General features: G+C 42.2%; 1 protein-coding gene across 1 annotated transcript; it reads right to left on the reverse strand.

The window, feature by feature from the left end:
* Nucleotides 1–1,444: 1,444 nt before the first annotated feature.
* Nucleotides 1,445–15,389, reverse strand: col1a2 (collagen, type I, alpha 2). The gene is made up of 49 exons (XM_088329563.1): nt 15,192–15,389; nt 13,816–13,817; nt 13,093–13,128; nt 12,717–12,800; nt 12,474–12,521; nt 12,341–12,385; nt 12,206–12,259; nt 12,070–12,123; nt 11,942–11,995; nt 11,801–11,854; nt 11,510–11,563; nt 11,374–11,418; nt 11,194–11,292; nt 11,060–11,113; nt 10,869–10,967; nt 10,721–10,765; nt 10,538–10,636; nt 10,390–10,443; nt 10,186–10,293; nt 10,056–10,109; nt 9,878–9,976; nt 9,706–9,759; nt 9,517–9,615; nt 9,367–9,420; nt 8,839–8,892; nt 8,693–8,746; nt 8,446–8,499; nt 8,282–8,326; nt 8,103–8,201; nt 7,862–8,023; nt 7,738–7,791; nt 7,597–7,650; nt 7,461–7,514; nt 7,262–7,369; nt 7,095–7,148; nt 6,637–6,690; nt 6,393–6,554; nt 6,211–6,318; nt 6,028–6,135; nt 5,880–5,933; nt 5,687–5,794; nt 5,555–5,608; nt 5,120–5,227; nt 4,984–5,037; nt 4,801–4,908; nt 4,302–4,545; nt 4,047–4,231; nt 3,734–3,976; nt 1,445–2,456 (listed from the first exon to the last, which is right to left on the reverse strand). Exons 1-49 carry the CDS (start codon nt 15,259–15,261, stop codon nt 2,310–2,312), a joined length of 4,047 nt encoding a protein of 1,348 aa, XP_088185689.1. The 5' UTR covers nt 15,262–15,389; the 3' UTR covers nt 1,445–2,309.
* Nucleotides 15,390–18,509: the final 3,120 nt, after the last annotated feature.

Here is an 18,509-nt window from a genome sequence, read left to right on the forward strand (position 1 = left end):
TATATATATATATATATATATATATATATATATATATATATATATATATATATATATATATATATATATATATATATATATATCATGCTTGATAGCCACTTCCATCGGAGGTGCATGTTTCCAGGATGAATCTGATTGGTTTGGACAGGAATCATATATATATATATATATATATATATATATATATATATATATATATATATATATATATATATATATATATATATATATATATACATATATATATATATATATATATATATATATATATATATATATATATATAATTAATATAATTAATTAATATAATTAACCGTTTATGTTGGTGGGCCATATTAAAAAGTTTGGCAAGCCGCATATGGCCCACAGGCTGTAAATTGCAAACCTCCGATTTAAATTAATAGTTTTTCAAGATTACCTAAATAACCCACTATTTTAAGTAATTTTTGAATAGACCCACAGATTAATTTACCTAAAAAAGTAACTATTTCTCAATTTGCCTTAAAATATTTACATTTGATTGTTATTACTGGTTATTGTATTTAAAAAAAGAAACACACATGCAAAAATCCAAACACTAATTTTAAATTTTAAACAGGTTAAATTAAACGTGTTCTCTACTCAGACAACACAAGTGTTTTTAACCACAAAAGTAGATTTTGTAGACTTTAGTGCCCCCCGGTTGTTACAGATTTGGGTTTAGTAACCTTGCAAACTGTTTGTCTTTTATTTGTTCTCATAGTTATAGGGTAATTGCTCTGATTTTGGAACAGCATTATATAATGGATGAGACATTTAAGAATTGATTTACTGTATTCGTGAAAACGTGCTGCTATTTCAGTTACGCATTGATTTGAGCAGTCAAGCAATCTTGCTTTACTTTTTGTTTTGGATGTTAATTGTATATGAATGATTGTTTTAGTTTGTGTTGTAATTATATGATTAGTACATTTAGAACTAGCTAAATTGTTGTACCCTTCTTGCTCATGTTAACTATGATTGTTGTTTTTTGTAAGGAGAAAAAGGGAAATACTGCTTTCTAGCGGTGAAAGAAGTATTGCAACTCGTCATTTCATTGCAGTACTGCCTTTTTACGATATAGAGCGTATGTTACCTATTTTCGAAACCGGTGCTCGATTCTCTCGAGTCTGATTTTAAAGTTAAGTAACGTTCACGTATCACTGGCATTAATCCAAATCATAGCAATTTATTTGGATGCAGAAGTGATAAAATGCGATGAGAAAGCGACATGAAAGGATGCATATGTACAAGAAAAAAAAAACAAGCGTCACACATTTGTCATATTTTGACTGTACAATCAAATGTTAAGTGCCAATGAGAAGCAACAACTGAATGCAAAATGACTGAAAAAACATTTGGGATGTTGAGGTCAGTGGCGACAAAACTTAAGTGACATCAAAACGAAAGCACTTAAGTCCATGAGTAGTGTGTTTTGGAACATTGGACATGCTTTATTTCAGAACTTTTCACAATTTATTTAAACATCTCACATATACAAAATAGGTACAATAGACTTCTGGAGAGAGATAGGTCGCCTATTCCGGATTGGATGAGAATAGGGATGTCATGATGGACGTGTGATTGGAAGGAAAGTCTGAACAAAATAAACTCAAATTTCAAGACAAAGGGGGGAAAAACAACAAATACTAGACATCAGTTTGGGGATAGTCCACTTGCTTAAAGTGGGAATGTATCAGAGGACCAATGCAAGACTCCTTAAAATCAACACAAAATAATACAGACATAAAGTGGTTTTGTCCACAGCTGCATCTTTAGCACCATAGATCTTCGCTTCATGTTACAGAGCACCTTCTGAGAACGAAACGAGGAACGCTTGAAGCATTAAAAGCCCAAACATCTCTGATGTGGACCTGCGTTTTTTTCTTTGAACCTTTCTAAGTACATGCATGAGGTAGTTCAAACCTTATTTTCATGGAAATTGTGGTTTTAAACCTCCTCTTTGGAAGATATACAAAGACCACAAAGTGATGCTTACTTTCAGCGTTTTTATTACACTTCTTTGATTTTTTACAAAAGGATGACATGATGTCCCACAACATGGTGTATTCCCTCCTTTCCTTTGGGTCGCCGTATCAATTTGCATTGCACAATCGCTCCGTTCAGTCCGTTCAGTCCTCTCCGATAGTTGCCCATCTTAAGCAAGTGGTTGCGCAGTGAGAAAAATCAGCATTGGAAAAAAAACAACACAGGAAAAAGGGCAGAGATTTTTGGATGTTTTTTTTGTCGTTCTTTCTCTCTTTTGGGGTGTTAATTTATCGTGAGTCTATTTATTTGAAACAGACTGGGCCAATGTCCAAACCAAACTCCTGATCAGCTCCACCAATGTCCATAGGTGCAATGTCGAGGATGGGCAGGCGAGATGGTTTATTTGTTCTGTACTCAATCACTGTCTTGCTCCACTCACCAGTGTGTCTCTGCAGGGAAAAACGGGAAACATTTCAGAATGTTGCTGAAAACTAAATCAACTAAACAAAGGAACTTAAAGTCAAACAGTTTGATTTGGAACTGAATGGAGCCATTTTTATGAATCTCGAGGGTCACCGGCAGGAGAACGAAAATGTCATCACAGTTTACTGTTCAGCTTCAAAAACAGTTGAGCCCTGATTGGATGAGTCACTGTGATGTCATCTTATGTATGGAAAATGGCCGCCTCCAAGAAGCATAAACCGCCCACAGAATACCACAATACCACAATTTGATTTCTATTTTGTTTCTGTTAGATAAATAGGGGGGAAATGATAAGTGCATTCTGTTTTTAATATTGGACAAATGCAAAGGAGATTCCATAAAATGCCAGATATTTATTTTGACTCAAAGTTGTTTATTGTTTTGACTATTACATTCTTGTCGCTGTCAGCCGATTAATTTGCTGTTCTTTAAATTCCGCACCCCGTAAGACTGAACTGTTTTTTTGTAACTTTGAAGATTTCATACAAAAAAGGGAGGGGTTAGCACATCATTTTACTGCACACTCTATTTTTTACATGCAAAACACAATCTGTCTCCAGAATATTAAAAAAACAAAACATGTGCTTGTTTAAAACCGGAAGTGTCAAACCCTTACCAAAACAAAAATCGAATGCGATCATTGGAGCAGTTTATTCGCGCACAAAGACTTAGTCCTCCTTCAAAATAAAGCAGGCATTGACTAAAACACTAGTCTCGAGTTTTTAGTTGCTTACATTTGAAAAAGCGGTAGATTTTCTTCAAAAAATGTTTAGGCCTTTTAAAGTCAGAAAAGCAGTAGTGTTGGTATGCATTAATAAAACAAATACAAAAAACTTAAAATTACACCAACATTTAAAATGATCATCTGATCATAAAAAAATAATACTTCAAACAATAATAATACTCAGAACAATATACGCACTTTAAATGTTTTTATTGTGCCCATATTTGCTGCCAAATGGGATTGCACTACTTTTTGCACTATTGTTACGATGCCCTGTTCTTTTATTTCATTATAATTAGATTTAGAATTTGATTCAGTCTCTTATTTTTCTCTTGAAAGTATTTTTTACATGTTTACCCTGGAGTGCCATGTCTTATCTCGCTGCATGCAATATTTCACTACATTGATATCAATGTCAATAAAGACAATTCAATCCAATCCAATGACTGAATGCAAGCTAGATAAAAACGGTCCCGAAAGTCTTCACGGACCCTAGAATTTAAGGAAGGCGCTACTCACAGTGCAACCGTCCTCCACCACAGAGAAGGTGAAACGGCTGTTGCCCTCAGCCCTCAGCTCCACATCGTTGGAGCCGCCGAGCACCACAGCCTTCTTCAGGCTGCCGCTCTCAGCGTCCATGTAGGCAACGCTGTTCTTGCAGTGGTAAGTGATGTTCTGGCTGGCCTGGTTGGACAGGAGGCGCATGAAAGCCAGCTGGGTGGCCATGCTCTGGGAGCTGATGGTCTCGTCATTGTAGGTGAACTGCAAGAGAAGATGCCAGGTCAGCGTGAGAGGTCCAGCTCTAAAGCCACGGCCTTGGTTTCGCCCTCACCTCAGTTCCGCCGTTGATGGTCTCTCCGAACCAGACGTGCTTCTTGTTCTCTGTGCTTCTGAACCAGTTCTTCTTGGCGATGCTCTCGGGGTGGGCATTGATGCAGGTCTCGCGAGTGGTGAAGTCGCAGAAGACGCGGATGGCGTCGTTGATGCAACCCTGGTTGGGGTCGATCCAGTAGAATCCTAAAGGGAGAGGTGATCCAGGTTTGGTTTTTGCCACGTGACTGGATGCCGGTTTTCATGCCTCACTTACCGCTGGTCCAGTCGGGGTGTCCCAGCTGGATGTCACGGCAAGTGCGGGCAGGGTTCTTCCTAGATCCCTCAGGGGTAAGGAGGTTCTCGATCTGGGTGTTGAGGGACTTGATGGTGGCGTCAACCTCGTAATCCTTGGCTCTCATGGCGGGCTGGTCAGCTCTGTACTCGTCATATCCGGAGAGGTCGTAGCCGCCGCCAGCAGCACCGGGAGGTCCGGGCAGACCGGGAGGTCCAGGGGGACCCTAGTAGGGATAAGCTTTTATATGGATTGCCAAAACAAAATCTTCATGTCTAACACGTCTAGTTCTAGTTATGAACATTTTTGCCATTTGTCCTGACTTTCTTTTATCTAATTTCTCCCTTTTCTGTATTTATTGCGTGTTTATTTTGTAGTACCACGTTTAATCTTGCTGAAAACAATTTTCACTACGTCCTTATCAATGACAAAGATTATTCCATTCTATTTATGACTATAGACCTAAAAAGTAAGTACTCACAACGGGGCCAATGTGTCCAGGGGCTCCACGGGCACCAGCAGTGCCAATAGTACCATGAGCACCAGCTCTTCCATCCTTACCAGGGGGTCCGTGGGGTCCAGCGGGACCCTGGAAATGAAAGAAATATGTTGGTCACCTACTAACGGAATCGCATATAGAAGAAATGATGAACATTTCACTTACTCTAGGCCCAGCGGGTCCAGTAGCGCCAGCGGCTCCAGTGTCACCAGGGGTTCCCTAAATAAGGAGATGCCTTTAATTGATTTTGTTCTACACTATATCTGTGTGCAGGCATATAAGTGATGTCATAAATACTCACAGAAGGTCCTGGCATTCCCTGGAGACCAGGGTGTCCACGAAGACCCTTCATTCCCATATCTCCTTTGTCTCCACCAAGTCCCTTCTCTCCACGGGGGCCAGCGGGGCCCTAGAGCAAGGACACACATGGTATTGGTACATCTACCAGCAATTTGAACTCTAGTCATAAGAATGCTGAACAGAGTGTTTTGTCTGGATCAGAGGTGGGAAAACCTGGTCCTCGAGGGTTGCATGTCCTGCACAATTTTGAAGTTTCTCTACTCCAGTACAAGTGATTCAAATCGCCAAAACTGTTAACAAGCTCCTGACAGCTTGCTAATGAGCTGATCATTCGTATCACCCAAGTTGAAAAAGAGAAACCTCCAGAACCATGCAGGGCATGTGGCCCTCGAGGACCAGATTGCCAACCTCTGGTCTAGATGGTAATTCTACTTACAGCGGCACCTCTAGCTCCAGCAGATCCGGCAGGTCCAGAAGGTCCAGTAAAGCCCTGTGGTATCAAAATATGTTATTCGCAACAAGTCAATTTTGGATATAGTAAATTCTTCTGTGCAAACTGCAAACGTACAGAGTCTCCACGGTTTCCAGGTCTTCCGACAGATCCGCTGGGGCCGGCAGGGCCGGGAGCGCCAGCAAGACCAACAGCACCGGCGGGACCGGGGTCACCACGGTCTCCCTATGAGCACAGCAGGAAACCACAGGTAAGGATAACATTGACAATTCCTGGAAATAGTCTTTTAGAGTACAGCTAAGGGGCGCACCTTGATTCCAGGAGCACCAGGGCGACCAGGGGGACCATCGTTACCAGGGTTACCCTGTGAGTATTGCATAGTGAAGTTTAGAACCCAAGACCGTGTCCTTTCTCTTACCTCCTTATCATCTTAAACATGGATTGGCATTTAATAGTACCTCACGTCCAGCTTCTCCCTGAGGTCCGGTCATACCAGGCATGCCAAGGTTACCGGCAGGTCCACGGGCACCAGCGGGACCAGCAGGTCCAACTCTACCGGGCTCTCCCTAGCAAGTGAGAAAATCAACTATGAAAATTGTTCTTTAACCGATCAATATTCCGCAAAGAATTTTTATACTTACGACAGCACCGGGGCCACCGGGAGTACCACGATCGCCTCTAGCTCCGGGAAGACCGACAAATCCTTGAAGACCGAGGGGTCCAGAAGTTCCAGGAGCACCAGGAGCGCCCTACATATGGAATAACATTGTGAAATGAGTGAATGATGATTACTTGAGCGTTAAAATAACACCATGTAACTTACAGCAGGGCCAGACTCTCCACTAGGTCCCTTCTCTCCAATGGGGCCAGGGGGTCCAACCATACCCTGCTCTCCAGCGGGGCCAGCAGGACCAACATCTCCACGGACACCACGGGGACCATCTTTACCAACAGGGCCGGCAAGGCCAGCGGGTCCAACAATACCCTGGAGGAAGAAGAATATGTGAAATTTGGGGAAATATTCTGGGAGGATCTCAATGACCTGAAGAAACTTCAAATGTACTTACAGCAGGTCCAGCGGGACCAACTCTGCCAGCAGCGCCAGGGAAGCCAGTCAGACCCTACCATACAAAAATGTATCATGTATCTATTAGCGCCATCAGTGATTAAAATATGTCATCAGATTAACCACATTTTCCATTCTTAACTCTGGTAATCTTGTAAAAATATAAATACATCTATTTTACAAATACAAAAAAATATGTACTTGTTTACATCTAGTATTCATGCAGTGATGCGTAGTGAACAGCAGAAAATTAAAAATCCCATCCACTAGGGGGCACAATTCATAATTAATCCATACCATAAGTATCCACTGTTAACTATTTAAGAAACAAAATGGCTTCCAGTGTGTTCAATCAAACAGACACAGATTGTCATAGAACTGAGACGAGATTGTTAATATCTGAGCCATCACGTATCAAGTGTGGTGAATTATAAATGAGGTACATTTTTGAGTACCCACCTGAGGTCCGTTATCTCCACGGGCACCAGGAGCTCCAGCAGGTCCGGAAGGACCCTGAAAGAACGATCAGATTGAATTAAGTAACATAGCGATACTTTTGAATGCACTAGCAAGTCATCGACTGAGCAATATGTATTATTTGACTCTAAATTGAAGAGTCTACTCACAGCAGGTCCAGACTGTCCGGCGGGTCCAGCAGGTCCGGAGGGGCCGGCATCTCCCTTTCCACCAGCAGGTCCACGCTCTCCTCTTGCGCCAGGCTGTCCATTAGCGCCCTGTGGTTGGATAAAGCAATAAAAATGTTGCTATTGCGTTGTATTACGTGCAGTCAATCTTTTCTATACAGGGGAGAGAACGTGATCTTACAGGGGCTCCAGCGAATCCGGGAGCTCCAGCGGGTCCAACCTCTCCACGCTCCCCCTAGGTCGAATGTTAAAATATTCACACTGAGCATGATATTGCATGTTTCCTATCAAACGTATTTGGGATCGAATAAACTTACAGGGGCACCGCGGACTCCGGGAGGTCCAGCAGGTCCGAAAGATCCAGCCTCACCCTGCAAAGGTTTTCAGGTGGAATTGAGTATTCTCATGAAGTGTTGTTGTGATACACCGTTTTAGCATTTTGTTTTTCCTCTACATGCCTTGTCACCGTTGGCTCCAGTGGGTCCAGGGGGTCCACCAGCTCCGGGGAGACCCTAAAGGTCAACGAGAGCAGATGATTAAGAGGAACAACGAAGAGCCATGAAAGATGAGAAGTGCACTTACACGGGCACCGTCTCTACCAGAGTTGCCATCAGGTCCTTTGTGTCCAACCTCTCCCTTCTCTCCCTTGATTCCAGCAGGACCAGCAGCTCCACGCTCTCCGGGCATGCCGCTAGCTCCCTGGTGTCCGGGAGCGCCAACAAGTCCAGCAACGCCGGGCTCTCCCTTTAAAGCAGATTTTAAAAAATCTTACCTTTATTTTCACTGTGAAGGCCGCGTGACACAAACTAAGCCGCAAACTTACCTTGCCACCATCAGCACCGGGAGCTCCAGAAGCTCCTCGGGCTCCAATAGGTCCCTGAGGTCCAGCAGCTCCAGCAGCACCGGGGTTACCACGCTCACCCTGGTGGAGGCCGCAAAAGAGTATTATGAATAAGGCTTTACAATCAACAACCAAATGAGTGTGGGAAACAAGCTACACACCTTAGCACCAGCGGGTCCTGCAACTCCCTGGTCTCCTGGGATACCCTGTAACAGACATAAGATGTGTCAAATAAGCTCAACATATATATATATATATATATATATATATATATATATATATATATATATATATATAGTCTGTTGTATTTCTGAATGCTACTTACTCTGTCTCCAGGCTTGCCAGCCTCTCCAGCAGCACCAGCGGGTCCAGGCAGACCCTAAAAGAAAAGGAATATGTATTGGTTTTAATGTAAAAAAAGCGAATGCTACTCTTTTAATGTCATGGAAAATTCTATGTGTGATTTGTTCCTCTTCGAAAACAATAGTTTATTTTAACCAAACATTTTTTTTAATGTATTTGGGATTGACTACCATGTAATGACAGTGGCAAACACAATCATGAATTCAAACCTGGAAACCAGGAGCTCCAGCAGGTCCCTGCTCTCCCTTCTCACCAGGACCACCCTAAAACAGATAACAGAGAAAAAAAGCCTTTATTATGAAGAAAAAAATATATTTGATGGCTTGAAATTTGTGATTTGAACAGAGATACTTACAGAAACTCCCATAGGGCCAGTAGCGCCATTGTTGCCATCAGGGCCAGGAGGTCCCTACATACAGAAACATTTACATGGTCACAATGACCAAAGGCAAAGTACATGCTCAATAGTATTATATTTTTTTACTTTTTTCAGGTATTTTATTTATTTATTTATTTTTAAGATCAACAGCCCGAAGAAGTCATCATCCATATGATACCATTTACAGATACTACAAATTTGATTCTATGTAGACCATTCTAAAAATGTCAGTTACAGATACTACATATTCAACTTATTTTGATACGGGATATCCCCTAACAACACAAATAAAATTATAGACGTGGAAAAACTTATACTACAAAAAGAAAATACAATACATGAAAACTATGGCAAAAACCCACTGCTTCATTCCAGTTCCTGATAAGATTTACTCTATACTATTAGACCATAACAACTAGATAATAGTCCGTGTTATCTAAATATCCATACAGGCCAATCCTAAATTATTGTTATTATTAGGTTGTGGCCCGTTATATGACTTACTCTCAGACCAGTGGCGCCAGTAGCTCCCTTCTCTCCAGCTTTGCCAGCCTCACCCTAATAAAGCATTCATTTTAACAAGTTAAGATAATGTTGTGTGCTTTTTAAAGATAACTTTTTATAGTTATTCACTTATGTTTTAATTCTACTTACAGAGGGTCCCTTAGGTCCAGGGAAGCCAATGTTTCCAGGCTGACCTCTTGGTCCAGCTGGGCCAGGAGCACCGAGGCGACCATCTTGTCCAGCAGGACCCTACAGGAGGAGATGATAAGGATTAGCATGACTACTACACATAAAAGCGATTGGCTGTATCTTATTTTTTTGTGTAGAAAAGCTACTCACAGTAGGTCCCTCCTTTCCTGGGGGTCCAGAGCTTCCGGGGCTTCCGGGGAGTCCCTGATGAAAACATTGGTTGGTTACCAGAGACATACTGTATATCACAAAAACCTCCACATTTGGGGGTCTTGATTGGCCTATAAAATGCTGATGAAGGCATATGTTTATCAATACCCACCCTGAGACCAGCGGGACCAGGCTCACCAGCACGACCAGCATCTCCAGGGGCTCCACGAGCTCCAGCAGAGCCAGTGGCACCACGAGCACCAGGCATACCCTACATGACATCGATCATCAGATTGTGAACGAGAAAAAAAAAAGAAACATCTCAAAGCTATGTTTGATGATCAACTTACAAGAGGGCCAACTCTTCCCTCGGTTCCGGGCATTCCACGGCTTCCGGGAGAGCCCTGAGGAAGACACAGGGTGGTCAGGTGGTTCTCAGAAGAAAATGGTATGAGACTACAATCACCAGGGATCACTCACTCTAGATCCACGGCTTCCAATAGGGCCGGAAGCGCCGATCTCGCCAGTGGGTCCACGTTTGCCCTCCTCACCCTGAGATCCGGGGGCACCCTGAGGTCCAGCGTTTCCCTGTAGAAATCAAACAAAGAAGCACCGTACAATTAACCTCACGTCAACATCGATAGACATAAAAAAAAACACAAGTAAGATGTCTTTCAAACATACAGGCTCTCCCTTGGCACCAACGTCTCCCTTCACACCTTGAACACCGGGATCTCCCTACACAGGTGCAACAAAAACAAAACCCACTTTAGACTGTAATGCTACAGTTCTGCGCAATTTCTTGAGTTTCTCATGTTTTTGCGAGACTTACAGCCAGACCTCTGGGGCCAGAGGCACCCTGGGGTCCCTGAGGTCCAGCGCCTCCTCTGGGTCCGGGGAATCCAGGAGCTCCGGCAACGCCGGCAGCACCCTAAGAGAGTAGGCCAAAAGTAACATCTGAGTTCCTCCTATATAGAAGTAGACTTAAGATCATCTAGATTATTTAAACACTTACAGTGGCTCCCTTGGCTCCATTCAGGCCATTAGCACCAGGGTTTCCCTGAAAAAGAATGTAGATTATTACTATGTAAACAATAGAAATCTCAAAAAGACAATTACAAATTAAACATGACAAAAAAGTCAGGTAATACAAATGTACTTACGACGGGACCAACGGGGCCAACAGCACCATTGGGACCGGGTTCTCCTCTAGCTCCCTGAGGTCCACTTGGACCAGTGGCACCGACGGCTCCAACCTCTCCCTGTGAAAAGCAAGATACGTATGATCAATGAACAAAGGCTCATATTATATTATCTTATATTAGCATTGAACAAAGCTATCAAGGAGGTTCACCTTGGGTCCGGGGCCACCGGGGAAACCGGGAGCACCAGCGGCACCGACGGGTCCCTGCATGGAGCGACGGCAGGCACAATGAGAGGTTTCACAACCGAATAAAATGAGATACAAGCAGTGTTGATGGTACTCACAGCGGCACCAGCGGGTCCAGTGTTACCATCAGCACCACGGGCACCAACGGGGCCGGCGGGGCCAGCACGGCCTCTCTCGCCAGCCATGCCGCGAGGTCCCTGGATAGAGCCAATGCAGGTTTGGAACAATTGAAGTCAAAGTCGGTCGGAAGTCATGCTCAAGTTGCAGTAAACACTTACAACAAGTCCGGGTCTTCCAGCAGCGCCGTGAGCGCCAGCCTCACCCTACATTAAGAAGAAGATGGATGAGTGACTTGCATGAGATCCATAGAGAAAAATCATGTGATCATGTATTGCCCATCGACCAATTTCTCACCTTAACTCCAGCAGCACCAGGCTCTCCCTTGCGTCCATCCAGGCCATTGTAACCCTGAATTGAAAAAAAAAATGAATTATTAACATATAATAGATACATTTCTGCATTTGGTGCCTACAGACAGTATAGAAGTCAAATCTGGATTTCTCATTAACAAGAAAATGAGTAATCTTAATGAAGATATAGCAAAGGAGAACAGGGTGTATTATTCACTGCGTGTTACAGAATAAATAAAAATCAATTTTCCCTGCAATTTATTCATGATTGCCTGAAGCCAAGTCTGGCACTTACTCTGTGTCCCTTCATTCCAGGAAGTCCAGGGGTTCCGGGGAATCCACGAGCACCCTGTATGACAAAACGACCACAATATTAGACTGAGAAATCGGCATTGGTCCATCAAATGTAAGGATCATCCTCAAGTAAGGTATTTACCTGAGGGCCGGGGACACCTCTGTCTCCGGGCTTGCCAGGTCTTCCATTGTTTCCCTGAGAGATCGAAAGTGGGTCAAGCTAATCCTAAGCAAAGCCCAATAAAATCTACTGACAATATGTTTACTTACATCATCTCCAGCTTTGCCAGGGGGTCCAGGGGGGCCACGGGGACCAACGACACCCTTGGATGTAAAAACAGAGTGTTTATGACAAAGATCTACCTCGCATTGTGAATTTGGAGATTATCCTAAAGGATGATCTTACAGTCTGTCCAGGCTCGCCGGGCTCACCAGGGTGTCCGGTGTGTCCCTGGGGGCCCTGTATGATAAATCATAATCAGTATCATTCTGTGATAATGCTGAGGGCCAGACGGTGAGCCGAGTCCAAATATAAACTTACAGGGGGTCCAGGAGGTCCGGGAGGGCCTCTGTTTCCCATCACACCCTAAAAAAAAAAATCAAGGCTTGTATTTAAAAATAATCCTTTTATGTACCTGAAACCTGTTTCTGGAAAATTAGTTACAGGTCCTTACCATGGGGGAGACTGGATCTGGGGGCTTGGAGTACTGAGCAGCAAAGTTCTGCAAAAAATACATGAAATTAGGTTATTTTCACAAAATTAGCATGCTAATGCTAATTGAAGAGGAAGTGATGTTATCATCACAATAGTAAAGTGTGACACATATGTGACCTTTGACTCCTATGCATGATGTCATCATGGGAAAGAGAAAAGTCCATTTTGTAGGTTTTTACAAATAAAATAATAGGGGACGTACTCCTCCGAGTCCAGGGGGTCCAGGGGGTCCAGCGGGTCCGGGGAGTCCAGGTTTTCCATCTCTTCCATCAGGTCCCTTGGGACCCTGATCAACGGAGACATGTGGTCATGAGGTGAACTGTCGTTTTTTTTTGTTTTTAAATTAAAAAAAATAATGAATAAATACTACATGTTTGTATTGATCTATGAGTCTATATACTTTCAATTGACCCCAAAAAACATTAGCATGATTACTATGTTGACATGAGGCCATGCAGATTGACACATGGTCTTATAAGGTTACAGGGTCCAACTATGTCAACAAATGTCTACATCAAACATTTCTCTTCTATCAAATAAACCACAATCCAACATTTAACAATGTTTTTTGCACTTACCCTGTCACCTCGAGGTCCTTTGTCTCCTCGGGGGCCCTGCGGCAGGAACGGGAAAAAGTCAGTCAGCTTAAAACCCAAACCAGATGTCTTTGCTTCAAAGCGACCCTTTCCTTTCTAAGATAGGCCTCAACAGAGCGAGCGCTAGCACAAAAGAAACAAGTACAGACAACATATGTGCACATCAACAAACTTGACCTTAGAGACGCAGGACAAGTGAGTTAGGACACATTTCTGCTGACAAGACGTGGCAAGCATAATGCTTTTGAATGTGAACTTTTCGCACTAGCCATGCTGTGAGGTGTTAAAACCACACACAAAAAAAACTTTATGTGCTCACCTTCACACCCTGAATAAGAAAGAAGATGCATATATGTAAGATTAGCTGTTTGCTGAGTTGAGGAACATATTTATAAATATTTGCAATTGTGTATATTTATTTTCTATAAGCATAGCGATGGGTAGGTGCATATTTAGCATGAGATGAGACATGTACAATGCTTTAATATGGTAACCATAAATCAACAGTGCTGCTATTTTGAACAATCTCAATGCCGAGTTTGCTAGATTTGGATTTGATTGGAATATCTGAGACTAGTTGCTAAAATGTCATCATTGGCTGAATTAATGAGGATGCAAAGGAAGGCCGCTGCCCCTCTGCAGCCCTTAGAAAGGACCCTTTGTATCATGCAAGCCCCCCTCTCGGTTTAAGCTACACCCCGACACAGCTTTCGGCCAGTCGGACCTTCGCCTAGCCAGGGAAGCCATTGAGGAGGGGCACAAATGAGATTGCTAACGAGAGGCTGCGTTTGCTGGCAGCAAAATGCAAGGTAACACTAAATTAAAGTGGCCATGTTTTTGTGTTTGCATGCATGTGTGTACTAACCGAGTCTGCAGCGTTGCACACGTGATAGATGAAGAGGAAGCAGGAAGGGGCATGAAAGGAAAGACACAATTAGAACATGGAAGCATAACAAACTGTATTGCTAGCTTCAAATCATATTCTCACATTTCTGTTACCACGGAGATTACTTGACTAGACTTTGGTCACAGTCCTCTTTAAATGCCTTTCAAAAGCAATGTCTATCAAAACATTCCTTGCTGCTATGAAGTCAGTAAAAGCTAACAGGTCCGGGCAGGTAGAGACCATGCCTTGACGACCACCAATGACAACAAGAGGCATTTCTTTTCAAATTGTGTAGCTTTGATAAATGCATGCAATATTATTGAACTTTATACTTGAAATTAAAATAAAGTGGTTCATTTTGATTCGCTAATGACTTTTTTTCCAACCCCAGGGCTAGAATGTGCAGAAGGAGCTTCTCTCAATCAGGACCTGTCCCTCCTCATGAACTCTAAAGCGCAAGGTCAACTCGTCATCACAAGAGGGCACAAAAGAGCACACCAAGTGATGAAAAAGTGGTGAATATTCAAGGTTAAAATAAATTATTTAAATGTGAAAAAGATCAGTAAGACATTTCTAATGCAATACACGATTTAAGTTAAATTTTAAATAAATTGGAGTTGTTTGTAGCATTGCTAACTTATATGTGGTAAATTGAAAAGTAGAAAAAAATGTAAATCTGTGTGGTGTAATTATTTATGTATCAAGTATTAGTTGGTGTCATTGATCTCATGCAAACTAGGCTCAACTTGCAGTTCACAATAATGGCCACTAGATGACACCCTTGCATTCAACCTCCCCCTCCTACAATTAATCTTCATCCCTGGACGTCTGGATGGAACATTAAGTCCAACGCCCCAAGTCTTTTCTTCTCTTAACTACTTCAGAAAACACTTTAAGATTTATAACCGGGGTTCTACGACGTCTCCTTCATAAGACAACCGTCCTCCCCAGGAGAGCAACCACTTCAATTTCAATAATAAGATCCTTGGAAACAAACAACAAAAAATACGGTTCCTCTGCATGAACTCATTCCGTTGATTTTTTTTCCTCCCTAAAAAGCATCTGTGACCTGTCTTGGGATTGAAGTAAGCTCCAAAAGCCAGAAAAAAATCATCCTGAAGCAGGTTGGGTGGGTAGGAAAATATCCAAGGGAGAAAAGAGCAAATATAGTTTTTTGTTAAAAAAAAAAACTTACATTGACATGTTGCTAGGTATAGAGTTACTGCAAGCAGCAACAGAATCCGGGTATCCACAAAGCTGAGCATGTCTAAACAGACATGCAGACTCCTTGTGCTGCTGTGCCCCTCTTTTTAAACCACCTTCAAGCAGGCATACAGTTGAGGTGACGTGAGTAACTCCAAACTGAGCAGAAGCCTGCAGCCGTGATGCTAGAATAATAAAGTCCCATCAGGCTTATTTATACAGCAGGAGGGTCCCACTTGTGCGCGTCAAAACTCGTCCCCCTAGCCAATGGGAGGTGAGAAACCCAATCGGACTCCCGGCCCTCTTTTTTTCCAGTCTCCTTCCCCGTTTAGTATAAAAAAAGAGAAAAGAAACCTCCCTGATGACGAGTGCATCGATTTAATTAGATCCATTCTTTTTGAGGACGTGGACAGCGCGCAGGTTTAAAAGGGAAGAAGGAGGCCCACGTTTCTCTTTGCGCGGCGCAATGGCGCGCGGACGCGCAGGGTAGCGTGCGTCAACATTGAAAACAGTGCAAGCAGCATGCGCTCCTCGCGTCTGGATCGAAAAGATAACCAGAAAAAATATCTTTTGGGTCATTCAGGACTTCATTCCTCGACTAAATTCCACTTTTTCCTCATTTAGAATTCGAATTGTGGACTTTTGCGCATATGTCTACCGATCCACGTCGCAAGCTAAAAGCCATCATTGGAATGCACCTAAATTGATGCTTCTCTTGCACTTTCCTTCTCAGCTGTCCACATGACCAGACATGTCATCAACACAAAGCCTTCTTTCCACAAACACATCGAGAGAAAATGTATACCCTCCAAAGGATTTAATAAACGTGCGATTAATAGATAAGTACTCAATTACGATGCAAGTCTTCTTCTTTGCATTTACACTCCTTCTGTAAGTGAATATTTCCAAATTTACCTCAAACTCAGTCAGGGATGTGCTGGAGGAGAGAGGCAAGAGGGGGAGGGTCGAAAAAGATGAAATGTGTTTTAAAGATGGCCAGGCTCTCTCTCAGAGCAGGGTTCCATTCTCGTGTTTTCTTAAAGCAATTCTGGAGGAGGAGGAAAAAAGAGGAGAGGAAAGAGAGCAAATATGTCACCAGAGCTCCACATCATCTGCCTTAAACTTATTTTTGGTTGTCTCTCACACGAAATGCTCTCACACACACATTTTCAGTGACTTTTTTAAGGTTGATAAAATACATTTATGGACATGTGTCAAATACTCTGTAATACTAATGCGTGTGCTACTGATGTGCTCTCATATACACAACATTTTAGCTCTCATTCACAAACAAAATACTTCAGAACAGACAAGAAAAACACTCACATGAAGAAAGAAAAATATTAATTCATCAACTCGACTGCACACAAGTTTGTTTGTTTTCTTAATCAAATATGCTATTTACAAAACATACAGCACAGATTAAATGACTTCATTGACTTTAGAGATGCAGGACAAGTGAGTTAGGACACATTTCTGCCGACAAGACGTGGCAAGCATAATGTTATTGAATGTGAACTTTTTGCACTAGCTATGCTGTGAGGTGTTAAAACCACACACAAGAAAAACTTTATGTACTCACCTTCATACCCTAAATAAGGAAGAAGAGGAACATATCACTCTCCTCAGGTGTAGTTCCAGCGGCTTTTATGTCCGCTCTTATTAAACCTACACTGAAACGACCCAACCTAGATCCAGAAAGCTTATGTAATTATAGACCTGTGTCAAACCTACCGTTTCTTTCTAAGGTACTTGAAAAAGTTGTATCACTGCAGCTGAATGATTTTATATCCAAGAACAATCTTTTTGAATCTATGCAATCAGGATTCAGGTCTAACCACTCTACTGAGACAGCACTGATTAAGGTAACCAATGATCTTCTACTGGCAATGGACTCCGGCGCTCCATCACTCTTGCTGCTGCTGGACCTTAGTGCTGCCTTTGACACTGTGGACCATAATATCTTACTAGAACAGTTGGAAAATGTATGGGTCTCTCAGGAACCGTTCTCTTATGGTTTAGATCCTACCCCTCAGATAGGACGCGCTGTTTTAATTATGGTGAAATTACACCTGAGTCCTTTAGTGCTACCTGTGGTGTACCGCAGGGTTCAGTATTTGGCCCCCTTCTCTTCAGCATTTACATGGTTCCATTAGGTGATATTATTTGTAAGTATAATATCAGTTTCCACTGCTACGCAGATGACACTTAACTATATCTTCTGTTGGAGGAATCTGCCACACTAAATTGTGGAAATTTGGAGGCCTGCCTCACTGAGATAAAAGAATGGATGTAAAAATGTAGGTGTCATATTTGACCCTGATCTGTCATTTCAAACACACGTTTAAGAATATTACTAGAAAAGCTTTTTTCCATCTTCGCAGCATTGCTAAAATTCGCCCTATGCTGTCTCAGTCGGATACGGACATAATAATTCATGCGTTTGTTACCTCCTGTCTCGATTACTGTAATGCAATACTCTCCGGTCTCCCGAAGTCCAAAATCAAGAGCCTTCAGCTGGTACAAAATGCTGCAGCGAGGCTTTTAACCAAGACAAGAATGTTTGATCACATTACCCCGATTTTAGATAACTTCCATTGGCTCCCTGTTAGCTTAAGATGTGATTTCAAGGTTCTGTTGGCAGTATACAAAATCATGCAAGGATTTGCTCCCTCATATCTTTCAGATTTAATTTCCCCTTATGTTCCGGTCCGGAGCTTTCGCTCTGAAAATGCTGGTCTACTAGTGATCCCAAGAGCCAAGAAGAGATCCGCAGGTTCAAGAGCGTTCTCTATTCTGTCCCCGGTGCTATGGAATGCTCTTCCACCTGAGATTTGATCTGCAACCTCAGTGGAAATATTTAAATCTAAGCTTAAAACACACTTCTATTCTATAGCATATGAATTACCTATATTTTATGTTGACAATATCTGTGTATTATTTGCCCTCATGTAGGCTTCAGATCAGGGGATGGTGTCATAATGGGCTGTGGTTTGCAATAATCTGCGGTCTGTGCAGCCCTTTGAGACTCTGTAATTAAACATGACTTGACTTGACTTGACTTCCTCTCACCCCATGTGCAAACATGCAATAAATATGAAACAAAGACAAATTACAACTATAGGTGAAAAAGATAAGCACATAAAAATAGGTTTAGAAAAAAGTGCTAAATTATAGAATAAAAAGGAAAAATGAATTTAATAATGTGAGTCTGCAGTCTTCATAAGCGCATTCCCTGGGTAAAATAAAACTTTTTAACATGAGCGTGTTTCCATATGTTTTACATGAATTTGAAGAAATAAAATGCAGT

The sequence above is a fragment of the Urocampus carinirostris genome, chromosome 2 (assembly GCF_059441175.1).
Source record: "Urocampus carinirostris isolate Australia breed hairy pipefish chromosome 2, RoL_Ucar_1.0, whole genome shotgun sequence".
NCBI lineage: Eukaryota > Metazoa > Chordata > Actinopteri > Syngnathiformes > Syngnathidae > Urocampus > Urocampus carinirostris.

Coding starts and splice junctions, on each gene's coding strand:
- col1a2 (XM_088329563.1), bottom strand. CDS start 15,261: ATGCTCAGCTTTGTGGATACCCGGATTCTGTTGCTGCTTGCAGTAACT. Junction 12,386..12,473: donor CAGATCCAGTCTCCCCCATG/GTAAGGACCTGT, acceptor TTTTTTTTTTAG/GGTGTGATGGGAAACAGAGG. Junction 6,555..6,636: donor TTGGTCCCGCTGGACCTGCT/GTAAGTACATTT, acceptor TTCTTCCTCCAG/GGTATTGTTGGACCCGCTGG.